A 26,422-nucleotide genomic window follows, 5' to 3' on the forward strand; every position below is an offset into this window, starting at 1 on the left:
CAGGAAAAGCCAACAGCATGCGATTGTCAAGAATGCATGGATGAGCATAATTTTGGTCACCGCGCCGCGCCTCTGGCTTTGCATATTTGTGTCAAGTGAACGCCTTTTAATGGGACCTATGATCAATGGGTCCAAAAAACGAATCAATAACTTTTTGGCCAACCTAGTTAGCTTGGAGGGTAGAGCGTCTGCCTTGTAAGCGCTAGGTTGCGGGTTCGATTGCCGCCCGGGCCGGATTTGCTGAAAATCTGTACAAAAGACATACTCACTTCTCATGCCATCCTTGCTGGGCGTATATCTCAATAACTTTGACTATTTCTCCTGCTGATAGGTACATGTCCGCTGCAGTCTTGGGCTCATTTATATGTTCAGCCCATTCTGCTTTCTTCTTGAGTAGCAACTTCTGATCTACGTTCTTGCTTTCTGCACCCAGATATTCCTGAAATAGTAATAGAGGATAGAAATTAATCCTGTCATGAACCTGATAGGTCCTTTTAAGATATTCTATGTTTCGCCATAACTCTCGAAAGGTTTGTTCCATTTTGACGAAATTTGGAGAAAATTTCAATCCTTTGGCGGAATGCATACTGGTGAAACGAGTTTCACGAAACACGTAAGTTAACACTAGACCAATGCACACTGGTGAAACTCAGTTTCATGAAACTTGATGATTAGATTTTGGGTCACCGAATATTTTGCATGCGTATTTCGACTGCGAAACTTACCTACTTCAGGGCTTTTTTTATTTAGTCTCGAAATCGAAGAGAGAAGGAAGGGGCAGCCATTCCCAGAATGAACCTTATCTGTTAAGGAGTCCCCGTGCGAGAATCGAACCCGCGACCAAGCACTTACAAGACAAAACAGGCCATCCACGCCTAGCCTAGCCCTTTTTTACCTGAGCCAAATCAAACATCCTCAGGTCGGAATACATAGTAACAGCCCGGTGTGGTTGTTCCCCTTTAACGTACAGCTTGGCAGCTTTCTTGAACTTATTATCCAGAGCGAGTAGATCTCCTAGCAGAAGATATTGTTCCCTCTCGTCATTCTTGTTAGGGGAGCTCTGTGCATGAGAAATCGGGGTTAGTAATACACTGCACCAAGCATTTAGAGGAACACTGTCATTTCCTTAGTTTTTATTTATTTACTACACAATCAACGGGATTGACCCTGTACTACCTATTACAGTATTACAATTTCATGTTCTCAACTATGACCTACAATTTCATGTTCTTAACTATGACCTACAATTTCATGTTCTTAACTATGACCTACAATTTCATGTTCTTAACTATGCAATTAACGGGGTTGACCCTGTACTACCTATTACAGTATTACAATTTCATGTTCTTAACTATGACCTAAAACAAACGAACAATTTTCTTTGGATAAAGGGACCTAGGATTATCAATGAGACATTGTTTGGTATTCCTTCCATAAAACATACGATTTTCTTATATTTGGGCCAGTTAAGTTTCAAATAAAATTGATAAGGTCCAAGAAGAGCACAGGGGACAGAAACGGAAGAAAAAAAAATCCGCTATTCAGACTCCCCCACTTATTATTATCAAGTTTCCATTTATTATTTTTAGAACATAACAACATCAGAACATACAAAATTTGTATAAATGGTATGCCCATTCGTAAAAGCAGAGCTTGTGCCACTTACCAAATAGTTGCCAATAAGATCAATATGTCGCAACATTTGCAACTTGCGGAAACACTTGAGCGCAATTGTGAACTGAAAACTCTCCGCGGCCGCAATTGCCAACTGCTTCCAATCATCCTGGGTGACTCCGAGACATGCTAATGTGTACGCTTGGCTATACAGGGTGTTCTCGATGTATTGGTACATCGGTATGGACAGCGCTATTTGAATGAGTTCAATATCCCAGGTGCCCGGTTTGAGAACAAACAGCTTGGATCCTATCAGACAGAGAACTTTACCCTGTAAAAAATGAATATTAATCTTTTTAAGATATATGTACCTACATATTTATTCTTTAGGGGCACGGTTAGCCCAGTGGTAACGCTCTTGCTTGCCAAGCAGAAGATCCCGGGTTCGATGCCCACCACTGGCAAAAATTTGTACTCATTTTTCGATTACAAATATTTCAACGGGTTACTTTCTGGTGTTCTCGTGGTGACCCAGCCCCTAAATGGGAAGTATTGAGTGTCATCTTTTCAAGATATATGTACATATTTATTCTTTAGGGCAGTTTAGGGGCACGGTTAGTCCAGTGGTAACGCTCTTGCTTGCCAAGCAGAAGATCCCGGGTTCGATGCCCACCACTGGCAAAAATTTCTACTCATTTTTCGATTACAAATATTTCAACGGGTTACTTTCTGGTGTTCTCGTACCCGCCTTGAGAACAAACAGCTTGGATCCTATCAGACAGAGAACTTTACCCTGTAAAAAATGAATATTCATCTTTTTAAGATATATGTAGGTACATATTTATTCTTTAGGGGCACGGTTAGCCCAGTGGTAACGCTCTTGCTTGCCAAGCAGAAGGTCCCGGGTTCGATGCCCACCACTGGCAAAAATTTCTACTCATTTTTCGATTACAAATATTTCAACGGGTTACTTTCTGGTGTTCTCGTGGTGACCCAGCCCCTAAATGGGAAGTATTGAGTGTCTTCTTGCCCATCCGATGAGAGGCATACTACGAAATGGGCATGCTACAACACAGACCACATGAGTCTAATGTAGCAATTGTTTCATTGGTACGAAATAAAAACGGGATGCGGTAAAGAAACACTCTTTTTAAAGAAGCAATAGGTACTTACTGACAAGGTTTGTTGATGTGGGGGGAGGATGTGAGGCATACTACGAAATGGGCATGCTACAACACAGATCACAATACATGAGTCTAATGTAGCAATAATTGCTACATTAGACACAATTATTGTTTCATTGTTACGAAATAAAAAGGGGATGCGGTAAAGAAACACTCTTTTTAAAGAAGCAATAGGTACTTACTGACAAGGTTTGTTGATGTGGGGGGAATGAGCCAGTTCGTGACACAGACCACATGAGTCTAATGTAGCAACTGTTTCATTGTTACGAAATAAAAACGGGATGCGGTAAAGAAACACTCTTTTTAAAGAAGCAATAGGTACTTACTGACAAGGTTTGTTGATGTGGGGGGAATGAGCCAGTTCGTATACTAAGATGACTATCATTAGAATAACAAAACATATCCGGTACTTGACTATTCCATGCTACACTATCCACGTACATCTCCTGGAAAACATAATGAGTTTCAAATTAATAAACAATGCTAAAAGTGCAAAAAAGGACACTAGGATTCATACATACATAACCATATTGTTCCAATCTACTAAAGGGATCGATGGACAAAACCTCTCCACCGTATGCTGTCATCATATCTCCGGTTTCTTTCAATGTCATCCCAACTAGGATAGTAATAGTAAATCAAATCATTGTCACTAGGGATGATAAGTACGAGTAGTAATGCAAGTCAATTTGATATGACTACAAAGGTAGGTACAGTTATAATCATAAAAGTCCAATAATATCGAGATATGCTCAATTGTTCGAATTAATAAACAATGCTAAAAGTGCAAAAAGGGACACTAGGATTCATACATACATAACCATATCGTTCCAATCTACTAAAGGGATCGATGGACAAAACCTCTCCACCATATGCTGTCATCATATCTCCGGTTTCTTTCAATGTCATCCCAACTAGGATAGTAATAGTAAATCAAATAATAGGATAGTAATAGTAAAGGAAATTGCTTCTTTCTTTTTTGTACTACCTATTATTGTTTGCTTTATGTTTGTTCTGTCTTATTGAAAAATAAAGTTAATTATCGCGTTCCAATCTACTAAAGGGATCGATGGACAAAATCTCTCCACCATATGCTGTCATATCTCCGGTTTCTTTCAATGTCATCCTAACTAGGACAGTAATAGTAAATCAAATCAATATCACTAGGGATGATAAGTAGTAATGCAAGTCAATTTGATATGACTACAAAGGTAGGTACAGTTATAATCATAAAAGTCCAATAATATCGAGATATGCTCAATTTTTTGAAGAGAAATACGAGCAACCTGCTCGTGTGATATACTTACATGATATAGCTGAGGAGTATCTTTGCCCAGTGAGTATACATATAGGAGTCTAGTATTGGTTATACAGGCGATCTGGTCTCTAGAGTGATTTAGATACAGGTGATCTATGTATTTGCCCATGTTGAGAATTTCCGATGCCAAATTAATGTGCAGGAATAGTCTCATCACCTGGTGAAGACAAAACAACATTCAAATAGAGGTAAAATCGAGCATATGGTCCCTGGAAGAAAATGAGATGTTTTCTGTACAAATATGGAGCAGAATGGAAAATATTTAAACCATTGAGCTATCAAAGGAAAGATTAGAATTAAGAGCTGTTGTTCAAATTTACGGAATTCGTAGACGACTAGGTACCTCACTCCCGCCTCGGTGGCGTAGTGGTAAACAGGAGGGCGAGGGTTCAATCCCAGCCGAGGCATGGAATTCTGTTCATGTGAGAAACCTCATTCATGTGATAAACTAACCACTTAATAGTTGAGCTCTAAAGGTTAGGTACCTAGTAGAGAACGCGGCGTTAACCACGCTTAGTGATTACCTCCCACTGAAGATTTCATTAGTACTTCACGAAAAAGTATTACAGCCGGACAGAATTGGGGGTGACATTCGACTATCATTTATATACTTACCTTTGAGTGTATGAATGAGTGAACCATCCTTAGCATTATACACTAGCACATGGTTACCCCCAGTGACTAGAATGTGTTTGCCTTCTGGGTCAAAACATGTGTCGTACACACTGGAATAGAATGGAAAGATTGGTAAATAGAAATAACTCATGAAGAACGAATGAAAAAAAAAAAAAAAAAAAAAAAAAAAAAAAAAAAAAACCTCATCCCGAACCTTTTATAGTTTCGTCGTCTATCTTTTATAGGCATTTTCAAGGGAAACTCCGAGTCGGGATGAAAACCAACTTGTAAGTATCCATTGATTGAAATAACATTATACCTTGTTTAGAATGCAGTAGTAAAGGGACTTTTCAGTCTCATTCTGGCTTCTGACAGTATAAACAGGGTATATTGGGTATTCTATCGTCTACTTACCTGGAATGCATCCCTGTAGTCTCTGCCACATACATCTCATACACCACCACCTTGTCGCTCATCTGCACCCCCATCTTATTCCGATAAATGAACAACGCACACACTCCGCCCGGGCATTTAACCCTCACTGTCCTCTCAGTTAGCACATTGCTCACTCGAACCTCCGACAAATACAGTCGACACGCGACCATTGTCATCCAAGTGTACCATGGTTCGAGGCAATCCGCCCGAAGGTACAAGGTTCGATGCTCACCATTGACAGAAAATCTGCACTTTTTTCCCTCTCTCTACAAACTTCCGTTGGTTGAAAAAAATCCTCTAGTTTTCTAGTCTTCACTTTCTCCCGATCGATTTTTACGGGAATATAAGTAGTCCCGACTTACCATTGTTTGACTCCAATTTCATCCACAACTTTCTGCTTCCACAGTACAGAGGACTTCATCGTTGATTGATCACAATACTAGTCTATCGTTAACGCGATATTCACAATTCCGTTGTCAAAAATACATTTTCCGGAGTTTTTTTATTATCATTTATTTTCACAAATGAGATCATTTAACTTGCATGTTATTTACTGAAGTGTATACGTGAGTTGCGTGGGTAAGGTACCTTGCGCAAAATCGTACCATCTAATAGTCGCTAACCGCGAATCGCGCTAGCCTGGTAAGGAAGAGAACAAGGGTTCAAATCCCAATCAAGGGATGAAATTTTACAATTAATTTTCAAGAGAAAATTCAATGAAGAAAAAAAACTTTTTTCAAGTAGAAATGAGAAGCATGTGGGAGGAGGGGGAATGTTTTGCTAGTAGTTGTCATGGTAACGCCTAGCGGCCTAGCGATTTGTAAACAAAACCACGTGACTGTGGAGTTAAATGCTAATGAAAGCAGTACCTATTACCATCAAGTTCTTCTTCTTCTTCTTCTTCTTCTTCTTCTTCTTCTTCTTCTTCTTCTTCTTCTTCTCCTTCTTCAAGTGTATTCAATAAAATTTAAAAAAAAAAAAAAAAAAAAAAAAAATATGAGAGAAAAAAAAAACAAAAAATTTAGGAAAAAAAAAAAAAAAAAAAAAAAATGTGAGATGAAAAATAAACCAAATACTTAGGTATTTTCCGAAAAAGTAAAGTAAGTAAAAAATTAAGTTTATTTTACAACAAAACGAAAATGCAATCAGTGAGTAAACTACAATGTTTGGAATGAAGACCTTTTTTACCCTCTAGCTTCTAGTGAAAGAGTAAAGTAAGTAACACCCACATTTATGAACAAAAATTCTCGCTCTTAAGTCAGACGGAAGACAATTTTGGTCAATCAGATGTTTGGAACGGAAAAATCGGTCATAAAATTTTCACCAGGATTTTAACCCAACCCAATTATTTACCACAAAGTACCATCCTGGGGTTATCGCGGTTCAGGTCGAGCCAATTTAACATGGCTAGTTGGCTAGAGACCATCACCCCGGTGTATGGCAGATAAAAAAGATATCTTTTCTTTATTTTGCGATCACCATTCGGTTACAGCTGAAGCCGATACAACAACTCATCCTCATACCGTCGCTACAGAACGTATGTGTCGGCAAAAGTGAAAGACCTAGGTCTCAAGGTTTTTTCCAGTAGCCAATGGAAAAGCAGAATTTTGAATTTGGACGAATCATATCGAAATATGGAATTGTAAATACTTTTCCATACTTTGGTGATTTAGGGCACTGGCCCATGAGTTTAAATTTGGTTTAGGTATGTTTTTAAACTTCTTAGGTACCTCCACCCAGAAGGAAATGTCCATCGCAGAAATACTGCAGACTCAACAGTTCTGCCCTGATAGGTCTCTCTGGTGTTATCACATGGCCTGTGTTATTGTAGAAGGTTAACTCTCCACTCCAGTCTGATACACAGAGCACCTCCTGGGGAGAAAAAAAATGGAACTAAAATGAAGAAGAGTGACTAAAAAATAGTACTCATCATAACTACAGTCCACTTCAACTGGGAAGTCCGATGACCTTTGGGTGCGCACTCGTCAAAAAATAGTTGATTAACAAGTAAGCATGTGAATAATTGATCCCATGGGATTTTTCACACCGAATCGAATGGTGAAACTTTTAGAACTGTCCGACTTACAGTTGAGAAGTTGCGGTTCCCCTCCATGCGCTTCCATCGGATTTCCCAGTTGACGTGGACTGTATCAATCTTGAGATTGGTTTGTAGTTCTCCACAATCTCCACGCTCTTCTATCAGAAGTCTTCCTCTTCATTTCAGTGTATGATTGACATCCGGAGTATTCCACTATTTGATTTATGTAGCTCAGTGCTCAGTCGGGGTCGTCCTCTGCCTTGATTTCCTTGCCTCTTTCCTTCTATGATTGAAACTAAGAACTCATTGTGTCTGTAGAGGTGTCCTATCCACTTGTGCCTTCTTTCTTCTAAGGTTTTCCAGATTTGTCTTTTTTCTCCTACTGGTTGCTCATTCTTTCTGTCCATTTGATCTTATTCATCTTCCTCCAAAATAGTACTAAACTGAAGAAATAGGTAGGTAAACCTAAAAAAAATCGGCTAGCCACGGTTGACTTGGTAGAGCCTAAAATGCCCTTTAGGTTTTTTTAACATTGTCAAAATTTCATCGCAGGTTCGACTCCCGCCCGTGGAAAACTATACCCCAGCCAGATAAGGTTCGTTCTCGTAACGACTGGCTTTCTGTTATCCTATGATGTCCTCCTCTTCGATTTCGGGACGATAAGGCATCCGTTCTTACAGTTCCTTAGAACCTCTACCCATCCTTTTCGTAGATTCGTAAAACCTTAACCCATCCTTTAGGGCTGTCTGCCCCTACACCTAAGCCTCGGATTGGGCTTTTTGTGTATGGAGTTAAGCTATGGTTAGGTACCTATACCTACCTTAGTTGTATTCATAATGGGGCTCCAAGCCAGGGCCCATACAGATCGGTCCAGGGATGGACTATCCGCCTTAATGAACAGCTTCTCCTCACAGTTGATATCTCGCACACTCACCATACCATGTGTGCCGCGTCCATTTTAATTTAGGACTATTGCACTGCCGTTCTCGTAACGACTGGCTTTCTGTTATCCTATCATGTCCTCCTCTTCGATTTCGGGACGATAAGGCATCCGTTCTTACAGCTCCTTAGAACCTTTACCCATCCTTTTCGTAGATTCGTAGTAGCTCAACCCATCCTTTAGGGCTGTCTGCCCCTACACATAAGTCTCGGAGTGGGCTTTTTGTGTATGGAGTTAAGCTATACCTACCTTAGTCGTATTCATAATAGGGCTCCAAGCCAGAGCCCATACAGATCGGTCCAGGGATGGACTATCCGCCTTAATGAACAGCTTCTCCTCACAGTTGATATCTCGCACACTCACCATACCATTAGCCAGGCCTGAAAAAGAACAAATAGTCGTCAATGTAGGGGCACGGTTAGCCCAGTGGTAACGCGCTTGCTTGCCATGCAGAAGGTCCCGGGTTCGAATCCCATCATCAACAAAAATTTGCACTCGTTTTCGATTGTAAATATTTCAACCGGTTACTTTCTGGTGTTCTCGTGTTGACCGAGCACGAAATGGGAAGTATTGTGTCTCTTCTCGCCCATCGGATGAGAGGCATACTACGGGATGGGCATGCTACGACACAGACCACAGGAGTCTAAGGTTCGAATCCCACCATCAACAAAAATTTGCACTCGTTTTCGATTGCAAATATTTCAACGGGTTACTTTCTGGTGTTCTCGTGTTGAGCGAGCACTAAATGGGAAGTATTGTGTCTCTTCTCGCCCATCGGATGAGAGGCATGCTACGACACAGACCACAGGAGTCTATTGTAGACGTTGTTTTATTGCTACGAAATAAAAACGGCGGTGAAACACTCTTTTTTTAAGTAATATGACAGATATGTGATACCACTGCGCGTTGCGCACTGTCTCACCTATTGCCAGATAAGTTCCTGCAAAGTTCCACAACATTATTTTTGTAATCCTCAACCGAAAATGTCCAAAATTTTGGACGTAGTCATTTGAGCTTACAAACTGCTCAGCAGCTCCAGGCTCCTAGGTCTACAAATAACTTGTCCAAAATTTTGGACATTGGGCATATACTTAAGCCTAAAAAACACAAAAAGTCCTTGAGCCTTTATCTGTAATCTATATCAATTATCTGTAATGCCAGCCAGAACATCTGAAAGACCTTAATATGTGTGGCAGAAAAAGCTGAAAGACTGTGGTCCATTAGATGGTCTGAGTGCAAATGGCAGGCATGATACAACAAAAGATGATTGATTAAGCTTTTAAGCAACTAACTTGAATAGTTTCAGCTCACCTGCACTCGTTTTCGATTGCAAATATTTCAACGGGCTACTTTCTGGTGTTCTCGTGTTGACCGAGCACTAAATGGGAAGTATTGTGTTTGTGTCTCTTCTCGCCCATCGGATGAGAGGCATGCTACGACACAGACCACAGGAGTCTATTCTAGACGTTGTTTTATTGCTACGAAATAAAAACGGCGGTGAAACACTCTTTTTTTTAAGTAATATGACAGATATGTGATACCACTGCGCGTTGCGCACTGTCTCACCTATTGCCAGATAAGTTCCTGCAAAGTTCCTAATGGATCATTGAAGTTATACAATGTTGTGTGTGCTTGGTATCAAAATGTGTCCAGCTCCACTCTGTTCCTGTCAGGCTTGTTGAGGTTAATGCACAGCTGTATACCTATAGGTAGCTAGTCACCAAAGGGGTAAGACCACTAACACTAAAAACATTGGAAGTTTTTTTGTTTTTTTTCATAGGTATAGTAACATTAAACTCCTACCTTTAATGGTATATTGGGAAGTAGATACTTACTAGTTTGCTGTAAGCTCTTCCTGAAGTTATTCTTACTCAGGAATGAGGCTTTGCTCATGTTGGAACTCATTGGAGTCTATTGTAGACGTTGTTTCATTGCTACGAAATAAAAACGGCGGTGAACACACTCTTTTTTTTTTAAGTAATATGACAGATATGTGATACCACTGCGCGTTGCGCACTGTCTCACCTATTGCCAGATAAGTTCCTGCAAAGTTCCATGCGCAACAAGTGATGCGCGCATCCAGTTTATGTTTCTCCAGGGATTTGTTCTCTGCAGACCAGATGGTGAAGTCCGATGTTGCGCAACTGGCGAGAATGTTGCTCACCGGATTGTAACGCACACGTTGGATTGCGTCGCTGTGACTGAAACCAAGACGCAACGCGACGCAACATGATGAAGTAGGAGATAATAAAAATAAGACGCGACGCAACATGATTAGGCAAGGAGGGTAATAGAGCTCAAAAGATTATACATAGTATCTAGGCGCACGGCAGAGCGCCAGGCCAAGTTCCGGCCTGAGCACGCCATATTATTTATAATGTGCAGGAGAATGTCTTGAAGTTTATTTCCCTACGAGAAACGGCTGGCTTTTCCTATCCTCCTTCTCGCTTCGATTTTCGGGATGAGATCTCCGTTGTTATGGTTCCCTCTATTAAACCTCTTCAAAAAAAAAAAAAAAAAAATACCTAAGACGCAACCCGACGCAACATGATGAAGTAGGAGATGATAAAAATAAGACGCAACGCAACATGATTAGGCAAGGAGGGTAATAGAGCTCAAAAGATTATACACAAAAGATATACACACTAGGCAACCTCGCCTAGTGGTTGCCTTCCACTCAAGAGTCTATTATTATTATTACTATTATTATATACATAATGTGCAGGAGAATGTCTTAAAGTTTATTTCCCTACGAGAAACGGCTGGCTTTTCCCATCCTCCTTCTCGCTTCGGTTTTCGGGATGAGATCTCCGTTGTTATAGTTCCCTCTATTAAACCTCTTCAAAAAAAAAAAAAAAAAAAAAAAAAAAAAAAAAAAACCCTTTTTTTTAGTAATGCAAGACAATTTGATACAGTTATAATAATGAAAGTCCAATAATATCGAGATATGCTCAATTTTCCGAAGAGAAATACGAGCAACCTGCTAGTATGATATACTTACATGATATAGCTGAGGAGTATCTTTGCCCAGTGAGTAAACATATAGGAGTCTAGTATTGGTTATACAGGCGATCTGGTCTCTAGAGTGATTTAGATACAGGTGATCTATGTATTTGCCCATGTTGAGAATTGTACAGGCGATCTGGTCTCTAGAATGATTTAAATACAGGTGATCTATGTATTTGCCCATGTTGAGAATTTCCGATGCCAAATTAATGTGCAGGAATAGTCTCATGACCTGTTGAAGACAAATATAGCTGAGGAGTATCTTTGCCCAGTGAGTAAACATATAGGAGTCTAGTATTGGTTATACAGGCGATCTGGTCTCTAGAGTGATTTAGATACAGGTGATCTATGTATTTGCCCATGTTGAGAATTTCCGATGCCAAATTAATGTGCAGGAATAGTCTCATGACCTGTTGAAGACAAAACACCATTCAAATAGAGGTAAAATCGAGCACATGGTCCCTGGAAGAAAATGAGATGTTTTCTGTACAAATATGGAGCAGAATGGAGCAGTTGCAAATGGGTAAAAATTATAAATAAATGGTCGATTCCCATGTAAAAAGTTGGGAAAAATCCAAATCCGAGGTCAAGACTTCGAAAAAATAACTGTAAAAGGTCGAAAATTCAATTTTATTTTCCGTTCTAGTGAAAAATCCAAATCTGAGGTCAAAACTCCGAAAAAATAACTGTAAAAGGTCGAAAATTCAATTTTCATTTTCCGTTCTAATGAAAGAGTTCAAAGATGTGAAAAAATAACTGTAAAAGGTCGAAAATTCAATTTTTATTTTCCGTTCTAATGAAAGAGTTCAAATATGTGTGACGTCATAACTGTAAAAAGTCGAAAATTCAATTTTTATTTTCCGTTCTAATGAAAGAGTTCAAATATGTGTGACGTCAGACTTTACGCAGTTCGGTTTTTGATCCATCGCAACATCTCTACTCACCTGTCCATTATGGAAAGCCACCAGCACACACTCCTTCCCACTAACACCATCTATCACCTGTACACAGGCTATTTTGCCCGGGAAATTCCACTCTCTCTCCATAATGCCGTCGAAATTGTAACTCTGCAGTCTACCATCGTCTTCCATTAGGAAATGCTGACTGCAGATACCTTTCAGCTTGGCGCTAGGGTTATGACGGATCTTCTTCAGTATCCTGTTCAATACAGACATGAATTATTATAAATTCCAAGGTAAAAAAAAGGCACCTTACATAAATCACCAGAATTCAAATCGGAACCAGAATGAAATATTCGCAATCGAAACGAGTGCAGACTTTTTGTCAGGAACTCGGGACTAAAACCAATCACCTCGTTCCATTACTATTTATTTTTACTCTTTTAAGCAAGGTTTTTATCAGGATGGAATGTGAAAAATTTAAGTAGCCTATGTCACCCTCAGTACTGTTCAACTACAAAAAAAAAAAAAAAAAAAAAAAAAAAAAAAAAAAACATCACACAGGATATTTTGCCCGGGAAATTCCACTCTCTCTCCATAATGCCGTCGAAATTGTAACTCTGCAGTCTACCATCGTCTTCCATTAGGAAATGCTGGCTGCAGATACCTCTCAACTTGGCGCTAGGGTTATGACGGATCTTCTTTAGTATCCTGTTCAATAAAGACATGAATTATTATAAATTCCAAGGTAAAAAAAAGGCACCTTACATAAATCACCAGAATTCAAATCGGAATCAGAATAAAATATTCGCAATCGAAACGAGTGCAGACTTTTTGTCAGGAACTCGGGACGAACCAATCACACTTATTCCATTACTATTTATTTTCACTTTTTAAAGCAAGGTTTTATCAGGATGGAATGTGAAAAATTTAAGTAGCCTATGTCACCCTCAGTACTGTTCAACCAGAAAAAAAAACATCAAAATCGGTCGAGCCGTTTTCTCGTTTATTTTTAAAACTGTTCTGTCCCAAACACATTATACTTTTTTTTACATCCTTTGTAAATACTGTTTTACTTAGGTTATTTTAATCAATGGATACTTACAAGTTGGTTTTCATCCCGAATCTTTTATAGTTTTGTCGTCTATCTTTTATATCTTTTATATACATTTTCAAGGGAAACTTCGAGTCGGGATGAAAACCAACTTGTATCCATTGATCCATTGATTAAAATAACAGTATCCATTGATTAAAATAACATTATACCTTGTTTAGAATGCAGTAGTAAAGGGGCTTTTCAGTCTCATTCTGGCTTCTGACAGTATAAACAGGGTATATTGTATATTCTATCATCTACTTACCTGGAATGCATCCCCGTAGTAACATTGTCAAAATTTCATCGCAGGTTCGACTCCCGCCCGTGGCAAGCTATACCCCAACCAGATAAGGTTCGTTCTCGTAACGACTGGCTTTCTGTTATCCTATCATGTCCTCCTCTTCGATTTCGGGACGATAAGGCGTCCGTTCTTACAGTTCCTTAGAACCTTTACCCATCCTTTTCGTAGATTCGTAGTAGCTTAACCCATCCTTTAGGGCTGTCTGCCCCTACACCTAGGCCTCGGAGTGGACTTTTTGTGTATGGAGTTAAGCTATGGTTAGGTACCTATACCTACCTTAGTTGTATTCATAATGGGGCTCCAAGCCAGGGCCCATACAATTACTTTTTCCCCCTAACAAGGGACATGAAATCAATTTAGCACACAGACTTATTTTTCAAATTTCGATTTTGATTTTCTCCCGCTGAGGGTATCGTAAAAAAAAAAAAATATTTTTTGACTGTGTAAGAGAAAATGAATATGAAAAGATAATTTATTTAGTGACTTGGAAAAAATCTTCCTTCTCTATTTAGGTAATGTGCATTAATAAACTGCATTGCTTACCTCAGAGTATTTGTCTTCTATAAGAGAATCGACATGTTTACTGTTAGTATTAGCTTGGAGTCTGCTAAGTACATTCTCCTGGGACACATCTGAAATAATAATACGCAATATCATTGATATCAAGAGAAACTCTGTCAAATCTTCTGTGATGAGATATGAGAAACAAAGAGAGTCCATTTTCAGGAACAAACACTAGAATTTGAGAAGAATTAGAGCTGCTGTTCAAATTTACGGTATTCTTACTAGACTAGGTACTTCACTCCTCGGTGGCGTAGTTGTAAACAGGAGGGCGAGGGTTCAATCCCGGCCGAGGCATGGAATTCTGTCCTCATGCATGTGAGAAACTAACCACGTAATAATGAAGCTCTAAGGGTTAGGTGGTAGATAACGCCTCCGGCGTTAACCACGCCAGTGATTATCTCCCACTCAAGAATCCATTAGTCCTTCACGAAAAAGTATTACATGCCAGTCTAGTTAGCTTGGTTGGTACGTTGGTAGAGCGTCTGCCTTGTACGCGCTAGGCCGCGGGTTCGATTCCCGCCCGGGGCGGATTTTATCATGATGGAAAAATGTTCCTCCTCGGAACGGCTGGCTTTCTCCTATCCTGTCTTCCTTCTCTCTTCGATTTCGGGAAGAGTTTGTAGAGTTACCCCCAGTGACTTCCGTTCCGCGTTCCCTCTATCAAATCTCTTTAAAAAAGTATTGTATCCGGACGTTCGATGACGTTTACCTATCATACCCTCTTACCTTTGAGTGTATGAATGAGTGAACCATCCTTAGCACTATACACTAGCACATGGTTACCTCCGGTGACTAGAATGTGTTTGCCTTCTGGGTCAAAACATGTGTCGTACACACTAGAATAGAATGGAAAGATTGGTAAATAGAAATAACTCATGAAGAACGAGTGGAAAAAAAAAAAAAAACATAACCCACCAAAAATTTGATATAATAAAGGATTGTCCTCCAAGTGTACCATGGTTCGAGGCAATCGGCCCGAAGGTACAAGGTTCGATGCTCACCACTGACACAAAATCTGCACTTTTTTCCCTCTCTCTACAAACTTCCACCGCCGGTTGAAAAAATCCTCTAGTTTTCTATTCTTCTCTCGATCGATTTTTACGGTAATATAAGTAGTCCGACTTACCATTGTTTGACTCCAATTTCATCCACAACTTTCTGCCTCCACAGTACAGAGGACTTCATCGTTGATCACAATACTAGTCTATCGTTAACTCGATATTCACAATTCCGTTGTCAAAAATACATTTTCCGGAGTTTTTTATTATCATTTATTTTAACAAATGAGATCATTTAACTTGCATGTTATTTACTGAAGTGTATACGTGAGTTGCGTGGGTAAGGTACCTTGCGCAAAATCGTACCATCGTCCTCTCAGTTAGCACATTGCTCACTCGAACCTCCGACAGATACAGTCGACACGCGACCATCTCCCCGTGAACATGATAGAGAGGGAGAAATTCGACCTCGTACAGGGTCAGACTGCCGTCTTGACAGCCGACTAGGATGGAGGTGTGGCGAGGGGAGGGTATACAGGACCATACCCAGGACTCGAACCGGTCCAGAGTGACCAGGAGGGAGGAGCCGTTCCCCGACCAGAGACAGATTAGTCGCTAACCGCGAATCGCGCTAGCCTGGTAAGGAAGAGAACAAGGGTTCAAATCCCAATCAAGGGATGAAATTTTACAACAATTTTCAAGAGAAAATTCAATGGAGAAAAAAAAACTTTTTTCAAGTAGAAATGAGAAGCAAAGAGCATGTGGGAGGAGGGGGAATGTTTTGCTAGTAGTTGTCATGGTAACGCCTAGCGATTTGTAAACAAAACCACGTGACTGTGGAGTTAAATGCTAATGAAAGCAGTACCTATTACCATCAAGTTTTTCTTTCTTCTTCTTCTTCTTCAAGTGTATTCAAAAAATTTAAAAAGAAAAAAAAAAAAAAAAATGCGAGATGCAAATATTTGAGACATCTCAAATAATCTTTGCATTTTGCTTTGTTTTTCAGCTGTTCTATTCATTCTTCAAATCCCTTGTGGGCAAAGATGTTGTGGTGGAGCTCAAAAATGATGTCAGGTAAGATATATTTGATCAAGCAAACTCCCTTACAATACAATCATCCCCCATGCTAGGTTGTCTCTAGAAATATTAGCTAAACTAAACTACTGTACTACTGTTGGTTGAAAAGAGGTTCAAGTTATTGTATATTTTTGATAGAAAATACTTAAAAGTTTCTTCTCTCCCCCCCCTCAACACCTTGGTTCATGGCTGTCACCACAAAACAAAATCTTCTAATTTCCAGTATCTGTGGAACTCTGCATTCAGTAGACCAATACCTGAACATCAAGCTTACTGATATCAGTGTGACGGATCCAGACAAGTACCCACACATGTTATCAGTGAAGAATTGTTTCATCCGAGGCTCTGTGGTGCGATATGTTCAACTGCCAGGTGATGAAGTGGACACACAACTGCTGCAAGATGCCACAAGGAAAGAAGCTGTCAATGCAACGAGATAAATTTCTCAGTTCTGGTAAGAAAAATTATTTGGTAAAAGTAAAGTAAATAATGAAATGCTACTAAACTTTACTTGTCAGTCAAAACTATTTGACAAGATCAGTTGATTGATAATGTGACTATTATTTACTATTTTTCATTTTTTGTTCTTTATGTTCTAGGTGCTGTGTTGAGCAGATTCATCCTCCTCCTGTACAAAGTCTCATCAAAAGAAGAAGTGTTTCATTTTATTTTACTACCCTTGGCTTTAAGGGTTCAATTCAAGCCACCTCATCCAGTGAAGAGGTTTCAACCAAATTTTCAATGAAAGTGAAGAAAAAAAAAACAATTGAAAATACTAATAATAGCAACATAATAGCAGTCCTAGATGGCTATTTATGTAGATTGGTGCCATGCTCATAGCTATTTACTTAATCTTTTGATCTCTTGGGGGACCCTATCTCAATATACCGAGGCCCTATCACAATATGTCCTCAAAGGAAGTCAATATTGTATTCAAATTTGCTAATAACATTGATGATAAAATTTCATGTCCTAACTGGGATTCGAACCCCCGATCTCTTGATTATCCTGAATTCACCAAGGCAAACACATGACTTATTTATCTTAGTAAGTACTCATTTGGATTATTACAAACCTACACTAGATTTTGTTTCTACTTTTAAATAAGACTTTAGGAAGTTCTTTCTATGTATTTTTTTTTATTTAGAACTTGTAAATGTCCTACAGACAAAACCTCAATATTATAATATGCATTGAAAATATCACATGAGTGAAATAAAACAGATTTTGTTTCTACTTTTAAATAAGATTTTAGAAAGTTCTTTCTATGTATTTTTTTTATTTAGAACTTGTAAATGTCCTACAGACAAAACCTCAATATTATAATATGCATTGAAAATATCACATGAGTGAAATAAAAAGATCAACAATATGAAATAAATTAATAAAAATTAATTTCATTGTAATTTTACAATTTTCACAAAACTTGTTTCAGTAATTCATAGGGTAGGTATCTCTAATGAAATAACCAACAATAAAATAATAAAAAAAGATCACTATGTACAATCTATTTAAATAGTGCATACAAATTTACAAATTTACTCTTCAGTTCAAAACGGAGGAAAAAACTGACACAGCCGGGCAAGCAGGGATTTTCACCCAGCATGAGTTTGTTATATCTTCAAGCACATATCATTGTTGACCAATATGTACGAAGTTGTGGTCATTTCATCCTCTGGTTCTGTTTTGATTTGTTATATCTTCAAGCACATATCATTGTTGACCAATATGTACGAAGTTGTGGTCATTTCATCCTCTGGTTCTGTTTTGATGAGAAAGTTGTGTGCATCACCTACTTCCTCAGAATCGGAGATGAGTAGGGAGTTTTCAGTATTGATCAGGGGGGTCTGGGATGTTAATAAATTAAAAATTAATTTCATTGTAATTTTACAATTTTTACAAAACTTGTTTCAGTAATTCATAGGGTAGGTATCTCTAATGAAAAAACCAACAATAAAATAATAAAAAAATGATCACTATGTACAATCTATTTAAATAGTGTGTACAATTTACAAATTTACTCTTCAGTTCAAAACAGAGGAAAAAACTGACACAGCCGGGCAAGCAGGGATTTTCACCCAACATGAGTTTGTTTAACCAACAATAAAATAATAAAAAAAAAGATCACTATGTACAATCTATTTAAATAGTGCGTACAAATTTACAAATTTACTCTTCAGTTCAAAACAGAGGAAAAAACTGACACAGCCGGGCAAGCAGGGATTTTCACCCAACATGAGTATGTTATATCTTCAAGCACATATCATTGTTGACCAATATGTACGAAGTTGTAGTCATTTCATCTTCTGGTTCTGTCTTGATGAGAAAGTTGTGTGCATCACCTACTTCCTCAGAATCAGAGATGAGTAGGGAGTTTTCAGTATTGATCAGGGGGGTCTGGGATGAATTCTCTTCTTCACTCAGCATGTATTTGGTGCCTTCTTGCGATTCTTCTTCCATCATTAGAATCATCATCTGTGGAGAGAGAAATAGAGGGAATGAGTTTTTTACCTTTACAATATCATACTTTGTGTCACGTTATCTCATGTTGCTAAACTAACAACCAAAATTTTCCCTATGTTGGTCAAGAGTGGAACATTTCTCTCCCGCAGTCTCTGCACTCTGTGTATTTCTTATGGTGGAGATTTTAGCAATCATAAATTGATCATATCATATCTCAGGATCGATTTAGATTTTCGCAAAATCCTTTCTTATTGCACACCTAGACCATAAAAGGAATATTCCTATCATCATCTGCGGAGAGAGATATAGAGGGAATGAGTTTTTTACCTTTACAATATCATACTTTGTGTCACGTTATCTCATGTTGCTAAACTAACAACCAAGATTTTCCCTTCACTCCGCCCGGGCATTTAACCCTCACTGTCCTCTCAGTTAGCACATTGCTCACTCGAACCTCCGACAAATACAGTCGACACGCGACCATCTCCCCGTGAACGTGATAGAGAGGGAGAAATTCGACCTCGTACAGGGTCAGACTGCCGTCTTGACAGCCGACCAAGATGGAGGTGTGCCGAGGGGAGGGTATACAGGACCATACCCAGGACTCGAACCGGTCCAGAGTGACCAGGAGGGAGGAGCCGTTCCCCGACCAGAGACAGACGCTTTTGTTACACCCTGTATAAAGAAAGAGCTGAATTATTAAGGAGCGCGGGAGCGCTCCGCCTTTTCCTATACTTTTGATGCTACGCGATTTAGGGCTGAAAAGTCCCAGTAAAGAACTACAATCAGCCCCAATAAAGGGACTTTTCAGCCTACCTCAAAAGAAGATGTACCTATTTCGAATTAATGTAGATCAATATGAATAGGTGAAACGCAGAGCGGACTAAGTCCAAAAATTGACTTTCTGAGTTATCTACATCGTTGGAAAGAGCTCGAAAAGATCTACTTTACCGCGTCTACCTGGTGAGCACTAAGTTGCGGGTTCGATTCCTACCCGGGGGCAAACTTTATCCTGAACAAATACGATTTGTTCTCTAAACATCTGGCTTCTTCCTATTCAGTCTTTTTTCTCTCTTCGATTTCGGGACGATAAGACCTTATAGCAGTCACAGTTCCCTCTGACAGAAGGTAGACGCCTACCACCTATAGGGTGGTTGTTATTTTATTTTAACACGCTACACTTATGGCCAGTGCCCTAAATCACCAAAGTATGGAAAAGTATCTTACAAGTGTAATATATCCTCGTATGGCCGTAGACTGTGCTTGAGATTGTCCAAATATTTGGTTAGATTTGAGTATTCCAGCTTGAGCGCGATGCTTTTCTGTGCTTTGAGTACGGCCTGCATAGAAGATGATGTCAGATAAACTAGTTTCAGTGAGGTGTACGACTCAATCCTCCTCAACTAAAAATGTCCAAAATTTTGGACGTAGTCATTTGAGCTTACAAACTGCTCAGATGCTCTGGGCTTCTAGGCCTACAAATAACTTGTAAACATTTTTGGACATTGGGCATATAACCCTACTAAACACAAAAAGTCCTCGAGCCTTTAAATGTCATCTGTATCAATTATTTGTAATGCCAACCAGAACGTCTGACAGACCTTAATGTGTGTGGCAGACAAAGCTGAAAGACTGTGGTCCATCAGACGATCTGAGTGCAAATGGCAGGCATGATACAACAAAAGTAAATTGATTAAGTTTTTAAGCAAATAACTTGAATAGTTTCAGCTCACCTGTTCTGACACTGGGTTCACAGTGTGATTGTCTCCATTAGCTAGTAATGACTGAGTGTAGTTCAGTCTCTGCTGTTTTATCTCCTGGGACAGAACAGTTCTCAGGTTTTCCAGGTCCCTTTGAGTAGTCTCCTGCACTTTCATCAGTTTGTTATATTCTATGTTCAGAAGATGGAGAGTGTTCTGTAGTGTGTTCTCAAGAGCATTACTGTCCAGGTTATTCAGAGTCTGGAAAATAAAATAAATTATCATTACTGACATGGGGAGGTACTAAAAATGTTAGGAAAAATAATACCTAATTCATAACAATAGGAAGAAAGAAATGTGCTCTTTGGGTCCATATTTATTTTTATTTCAGGGATTTGGTAATGCCTCAGGGGCAGTCCTTGTTATTTGAACTGCATGGGGCGTGGCGACCCCGAGGCACCCGAGCAAGTGATTGGTGTATTGATAAATATGACAGGATAGGGGAAAGCCAGCTTTTCTGAACACGAACCTTATCTGTTTATCCTAATCCTAATTTTGTTGAGGTTTGATAGATATTCTGCAACTACTGATAGATACTCTGTAACTACTGATAGATATTCTGCAACTACTGATAGATACTCTGTAACTACTGATAGATACTCTGTAACTACTGATAGATACTCTTAAACTACTGATAGATACTCTGTAACTACTGATAGATACTCTGTAACTACTGATAGATATTCTGTAACTACTGATAGATATTCTGTAACTACTGATAGATATTCTGTAACTACTGATAGATACTCTTAAACTACTGATAGATACTCTGTAACTACTGATAGATACTCTGTAACTACTGATTAAAAAATTAAGTTTATTTTACATCAAAACGAAAATGCAATCAGTGAGAAAAATACAATGTTTGGAATGAAGACCTTTTTTACCCTCTAGTTTTTAGTGAAAGAGTAAAGTAACATCTACATTTATGAACAAAAATTCTCGCTCTTAAGTCAGACGGAAGACAATTTTGGTCAATCAGATGTTTGGAACGGAAAAATCGGTCATAAAATTTCCACCCCCGCTAGGATTTGAACCCAACCCAATTATTGACCACAGACGCAAAGTACCATTCTGGGGTTATCGCGGTTCAGGTCGAGCCAATTAAACATGGCTAGTTGGCTAGAGACCTAGTCTGGCTGAGGGACTATAAACAGAGAGCAGATCAGCGTCTAGCTAGGGGACTATAAACAGGGAGTAGACTAGTCCAAATTTCCTCAGATAATTCAATTATTTCATTGTTCAAAGTTATACTACTATGTTAACAATAGGAAGAAAGAAATGTGCTGTTTGAGTCCATGTTTATTACTAGAAGAATTCCGTCGCTTCGCTCTGGAATACCACTTGTTCATCCCGAGGCATGGCCAAACTTGTAGAAAAGGCATGGCCTCAAAACCAGTTGGCCTCAAAGCGATCACTCTAAAGCTGATTGAGAGGCCGACGACAAACGCTGACCCCATCTGAACATGGGAAAAGGCGAAGAAGAAAAAGAAGTTAGTAAGTTCAAAATCAAAATACTAAAAATTATTAATTATTTGTGGTAGAGCAGAGAGTTGGCTAGAGACCATCACCCTGGTGTTTGGCAGATAAAAAAGCTATCTTTTCTTTGTTTTGTGATCACCATTTGGTTATAGCTGAAGCCGATACAACAACTCATGCTCATATTGTCGCGTCAGAACGTATATGTGTCGGCAAAAGTGAAAGACCTAGGTCTCGAGTTTTTTCCACCACACACGTTTCGACCATTTGAGCATGAGTAGCGGGCATTACATCGCCTACCTGCGGTTACAGAGACTCGTTTAAACTCGTGTCACAATAGGCCGAGGATATTTCAAGTTCCAGTCGCTTCAATTCCTTCTCCAGCTCTTTGACTTTGGCCTGAGCTTCTTCAATGGTAGTTGGTATATCCTCGTATGGCCGGAGACTGTGCTTGAGATTGTCCAAATGTTTGGTTAGATTTGAGTGTTCCAGCTTGAGCGCGATGCTTTTCTGTGCTTTGAGTACGGCCTGAATGGAATATGATGTCAGATAAACTAGTTTCAGTGAGGTGTACGACTCAATCCTCCTCAACTAAAAATGTCCAAAATTTTGGACGTAGTCATTTGAGGGAGAAAGAAATAGAGGGAATGAGTTTTTTACCTTTACAATATCATACTTTGTGTCACGTTATCTCATTTTGCTAAACTAACAAGCAAGATTTTCCCTCGTGAGGCATTTACAAAAATCAATTAGCATGGTCACATTGCCAACAAAGAAAATTTTGTAAAAATTATAAACAACTTTGGACGAAGAAATATTTGTTCAGTGTGAACGGGGCTGTGATAAAAGTCTGTACATTAGTTCCCTCTATCAAAATTATTGAAAAAAAAAGTAAAAAAACTATGAAAATCACTCTCGAGAGGGAAAGCTACACAATCTTACCTCTTCGTCTTGCAAAGCTTCCTGTTGGTAATTCGGAGGGAGCATGAACACCTCATCTTCATCCTCCTCTTCCTCTTCCTCCATTTCGAACGAATCCATCTCCATTTCTTCAATTTTGATGTTCAAGTTTATCATCTTGTTCAAATAGGACAGCTTCCTCCACAGTGTGACTTTGGGTACCTGAGAGAGAGGGCATATAAACCTACTAAACACAAAAAGTCCTCGAGCCTTTAAATGTCATCTGTATCAATTATTTGTAATACCAACCAGAACGTCTGACAGACCTTAATGTGTGTGGCAAAAAAACCTGAAAGACTGTGGTCCATCAGACGGTCTGAGTGCAAATGGCAGGCATGATACAACAAAAGATGATTGATTAAGCTTTTAAGCAACTAACTTGAATAGTTTCAGCTCACCTGTTCTGACACTGGGTTCACAGTGTGATTGTCTCCATTTGCTAGTAATGACTGAGTGTAGTTCAGTCTCTGCTGTTTTATCTCCTGAGACAGAACAGTTCTCAGGTTTTCCAGGTCCCTTTGAGTAGTCTCCTGCACTTTCATCAGTTTGTTATATTCTATGTTCAGAAGATGGAGAGTGTTCTGTAGTGTGTTCTCAAGAGCATTACTGTCCAGATTATTCAGAGTCTGGAAAATAAAATAAATTATCATTACTGACATGGGGAGGTACTAAAAATGTTAGGAAAAATAATACCTAATTCATAGCTGTGAAAGCAGCACCAAGGCACAATCTAAAATAAAAAAAAAAAACATACTGTGAATAGGTAATCATTATTTTTTCCCCCTAACAAGGTACATTCACCCTCAAGCATGAAATCAATTTAGCACACATTTCACAGTAATTTAGGTAAGTAATGTGCATAAATAAACTGCATTGCTTACCTCAGAGTATTTGTCTTCTATAAGAGAATCAACATGTTTACTGTTAGTATTAGCTTGGAGTCTGCTAAGTACATTCTCCTGGGACACATCTGAAATAATAATATGCAATATCATTGATATCAAGAGAAACTCTGTCAAATTTTCTGTGATGAGATATGAGAAACAAAGAGAGTCCATTTTCAGGAACAAACACAGCCTACTTCCCAATGGATTATGCAAGTTATACAATGTTGTGTGTGCTTGGTATCAAAATGTGTCTAGCTCCACTCTGTTCCTGTCAGGCTGGTTGAGGTTAATGCATAGCTGTATACCTAGGTAGCTTGTCACCAAATGGGGTAAGACCACTAACACTAAAAACATTGGTAAGTAGTTTTTTTTTTTTTTTTTTTTTTTTTTTTTAACACAGCCTCAATGGATATGGATCATGGAAGTTATACAATGTTGTGTGTGCTTGGTATCAAAATGTGACCAGCTCCACTCTGTTCCTGTCAGGCTGGGTGAGGTTAATGCAAATCTCTATAGGTAGCTTGTCAACAAATGGGGTAAGACTACTAACACTAAAAACATTTGTAGTTTTTTTTTTTTTTTTTTTTTTTTTTATAAATTAATTTTAAACTCCCCCCATTAAAATTTTAATTTTTGGGAAATTGTTTTTTTTCATAGGTATAGTAACATTAAACTCCTACCTTTAATGGTATATTGGGAAGTAGATACTTACTAGTTTGCTGTAAGCTCTTCCTGAAGTTATTCTTACTCAGGAATGAGGCTTTGCTCATGTTGGAACTCATTGCTTTATCAAAATAGACCACTTGTACAAAACAGGTAGGTAGTTGTGACTTATGGTTTGAACTCAGAGTAAGAATTTGAAACTTTCAGAAATGATGATAATAAGAACAACAGCTCAGACATATAAGAACTCATTGTTTTATCAATAAGACCACTTGTACAAAACAGGTAGGTAGTTCAGGTAGTTGTGACTTATGGTTTGAACTCAGAGTAAGAATTTGAAACTTTCAGAAATGATGATAATAAGAACAACAGCTCAGACATATAGGGATTAATGTAGAGAGAGACGAAAAAGCCAGGTTCTGTCTATTGGTCAAAAAATGCACAGGAAAAAAGAAAAATGACGGGATTAACTACAGGAAAATGGAAATACAGGAATGAAAATTTTTTCGTTACTTTTTGAAAAAAAAAATTTGTCCATCCAAATTTTGAATTTTCGCGCGTTCCACAGCTGTATCATGTAGGCGTATTTTTCCATTTTGATTTCCGTTTCTGGCTTCCCGGGAAATTTCAAATTTTCTTGTTTTCGGTGTTTCAACGCTTTTATGAGTTATGAGGAAAAATGACGGGATTAACTACAGGAAAATGGAAATACAGGAATGAATATGAAAATTTTTTCGTTACTTTTTGAAAAAAAAAAAATTGTCCAAATTTTGAATTTTCGCGCGTTCCACAGCTGTATCATGTAGGCGTATTTTTTTCCATTTTGATTTCCGTTTCTGGCTTCCCGGGAAATTTCAAATTTTCTTGTTTTCGGTGTTTCAACGCTTTTATGAGTTATGAGTTTTTGGGTGCATTTCAATTTTACTTTTATCTTTTTTTTATTGCTTTGCTTCAAAAGTTCTCCTTGTAGAAGTTTTAGGAGCAAGGCAAAGTTCTGGATCTAATCCTTAACTCTGACTTTCAATTCGCAGTTTGTGCAAAAATCCTGTTTATAATTCAATTGCCAAGGATTCTGGAAACAGTAGCTCATCCAAAAAGGAGCTAATCAAATCAAAAACACCAATCCTCAGATTAATATGGTGAGTAAAACCTAAAACCTAGTGAGGAATCTGGATTTAGGGCTGGGGTGGTGCCTACACATCACATTTCATGTCCATCAGTCCAAATGCAGGTACTTGTGCAGAAACTAATCAAATCAAAAACACCAATCCTCAGATTAATATGGTGAGTAAAACCTAAAATCTAGTGAGGAATCTGGATTTAGGGCTGGGGTGGTGCCTACACATCACATTTCATGTCCATCAGTCCAAATGCAGGTACTTGTGCAGAAGTCACATCCGTGGAATATTGCTACCAAAGGAACTGGCACAAACAAGCATTGACCAGTGTTATTATAGGGTTAGGTTAAACACAAGAAGGAGTTTTCACAATTAGAGCAGTGATTAGTGCTATTATAGGGTCAGGTTAAATACAAAAAGGAGCTTTTCTTTTCCACGGACGTGACTTCTGCATAATTACCACTGGTTTTTTGAGACATCTCAAATAATCTTTGCATTTTGCTTTGTTTTTCAGCTGTTCTATTCATTCTTCAAATCCCTTGTGGGCAAAGATGTTGTGGTGGAGCTCAAAAATGATGTCAGGTAAGATATTTGATCAAGCAAACTCCCTTACAATACAATCATCCCCCATGCTAGGTTGTCTCTAGAAATATTAGCTAAACTAAACTACTGTACCTGGACCAACCGTGGTAATTGAAAGAGTATATGCTAAATATGTAATAGTTTTTGGAGTCCGCCGCACAGTAAATGAGCGAAACCCCTAAATACGGCCCTATGATCGGCTGAATTACAAACTTTTATTTAGAATTCCTACATCAAATCTAGCAACTGCCCTTGAAATCCTACAAATGTCGGGAATTCTGGATCAACAATTAACTGTCTTCCCCTAAAATTACCTGTTCCCACCCTCATGATTGAAAAAAAAAAATCGTGTCGTGTGAACAGAACACTCTCATTTAAAGTACACTGCTTACAGGACATTTAAAAAAATATATATATAAAAAAAA

General features: G+C 38.6%; 3 protein-coding genes and 1 long non-coding RNA gene across 4 annotated transcripts in view; 2 read left to right on the forward strand and 2 right to left on the reverse strand.

Annotated features, from left to right (window-relative positions):
• Positions 1-15,286, reverse strand: part of LOC103514922 (intraflagellar transport protein 122 homolog) — a 30,372-nt gene extending 15,086 nt beyond the window's left edge. The window contains exons 1-18 of the mRNA XM_026827769.1: positions 15,137-15,286; positions 14,737-14,846; positions 13,990-14,078; positions 12,744-12,760; positions 12,095-12,308; positions 11,432-11,560; positions 11,156-11,382; positions 10,170-10,345; positions 8,394-8,524; positions 6,897-7,038; positions 5,146-5,428; positions 4,732-4,841; positions 4,354-4,391; positions 4,106-4,273; positions 3,125-3,244; positions 1,667-1,945; positions 896-1,060; positions 270-439 (exon numbers count right to left, since the gene is read on the reverse strand). Of these exons, the coding sequence (XP_026683570.1) occupies positions 270-439; positions 896-1,060; positions 1,667-1,945; positions 3,125-3,244; positions 4,106-4,273; positions 4,354-4,391; positions 4,732-4,841; positions 5,146-5,428; positions 6,897-7,038; positions 8,394-8,524; positions 10,170-10,345; positions 11,156-11,382; positions 11,432-11,560; positions 12,095-12,308; positions 12,744-12,760; positions 13,990-14,078; positions 14,737-14,846; positions 15,137-15,195 (2,627 nt within the window). The 5' untranslated portion in view covers positions 15,196-15,286. The remainder of the gene's footprint in view (positions 1-269; positions 440-895; positions 1,061-1,666; positions 1,946-3,124; positions 3,245-4,105; positions 4,274-4,353; positions 4,392-4,731; positions 4,842-5,145; positions 5,429-6,896; positions 7,039-8,393; positions 8,525-10,169; positions 10,346-11,155; positions 11,383-11,431; positions 11,561-12,094; positions 12,309-12,743; positions 12,761-13,989; positions 14,079-14,736; positions 14,847-15,136) is intronic.
• Positions 15,287-15,960: 674 nt separating this feature from the next.
• On the forward strand, positions 15,961-17,164 carry LOC103514923 (U6 snRNA-associated Sm-like protein LSm2). Its single transcript, XM_008479841.3, has 3 exons — positions 15,961-16,082; positions 16,309-16,539; positions 16,685-17,164. The coding sequence occupies exons 1-2, from the start codon at positions 15,961-15,963 to the stop codon at positions 16,523-16,525; spliced, it is 339 nt and encodes a 112-aa protein (XP_008478063.1). The 3' UTR covers positions 16,526-16,539; positions 16,685-17,164.
• Positions 17,165-22,067: 4,903 nt separating this feature from the next.
• LOC103514919 lies at positions 22,068-24,540 on the reverse strand. The gene is made up of 4 exons (XM_008479837.3): positions 24,347-24,540; positions 23,629-23,717; positions 23,146-23,373; positions 22,068-22,315 (listed from the first exon to the last, which is right to left on the reverse strand). The coding sequence occupies exons 1-4, from the start codon at positions 24,414-24,416 to the stop codon at positions 22,094-22,096; spliced, it is 609 nt and encodes a 202-aa protein (XP_008478059.1). The 5' UTR covers positions 24,417-24,540; the 3' UTR covers positions 22,068-22,093.
• Positions 24,541-25,162: 622 nt separating this feature from the next.
• Positions 25,163-25,997, forward strand: LOC113469820. The gene is made up of 2 exons (XR_003393117.1): positions 25,163-25,436; positions 25,930-25,997. It is a non-coding gene; the product is annotated as an uncharacterized LOC113469820 (long non-coding RNA).
• Positions 25,998-26,422: the final 425 nt, after the last annotated feature.

This window comes from Diaphorina citri, unplaced genomic scaffold (assembly GCF_000475195.1).
Source record: "Diaphorina citri unplaced genomic scaffold, Diaci psyllid genome assembly version 1.1 scaffold1244, whole genome shotgun sequence".
NCBI classification, from domain to species: Eukaryota; Metazoa; Arthropoda; class Insecta; order Hemiptera; family Psyllidae; genus Diaphorina; species Diaphorina citri.

Excerpts from the sequence above, each read along its gene's own strand:
- LOC103514919 (XM_008479837.3), bottom strand. The coding sequence starts at position 24,416 with ATGAGTTCCAACATGAGCAAAGCCTCATTCCTGAGTAAGAATAACTTC. Across the intron at positions 23,718-24,346 it reads GAAGAGCTTACAGCAAACTA|ATGTGTCCCAGGAGAATGTA; the intron begins GTAAGTATCTAC and ends TTATTATTTCAG. Across the intron at positions 22,316-23,145 it reads TGAACCCAGTGTCAGAACAG|GCCGTACTCAAAGCACAGAA; the intron begins GTGAGCTGAAAC and ends TATTCCATTCAG.
- LOC103514923 (XM_008479841.3), top strand. The coding sequence starts at position 15,961 with ATGCAAATATTTGAGACATCTCAAATAATCTTTGCATTTTGCTTTGTT. Across the intron at positions 16,083-16,308 it reads GAGCTCAAAAATGATGTCAG|TATCTGTGGAACTCTGCATT; the intron begins GTAAGATATATT and ends TCTAATTTCCAG.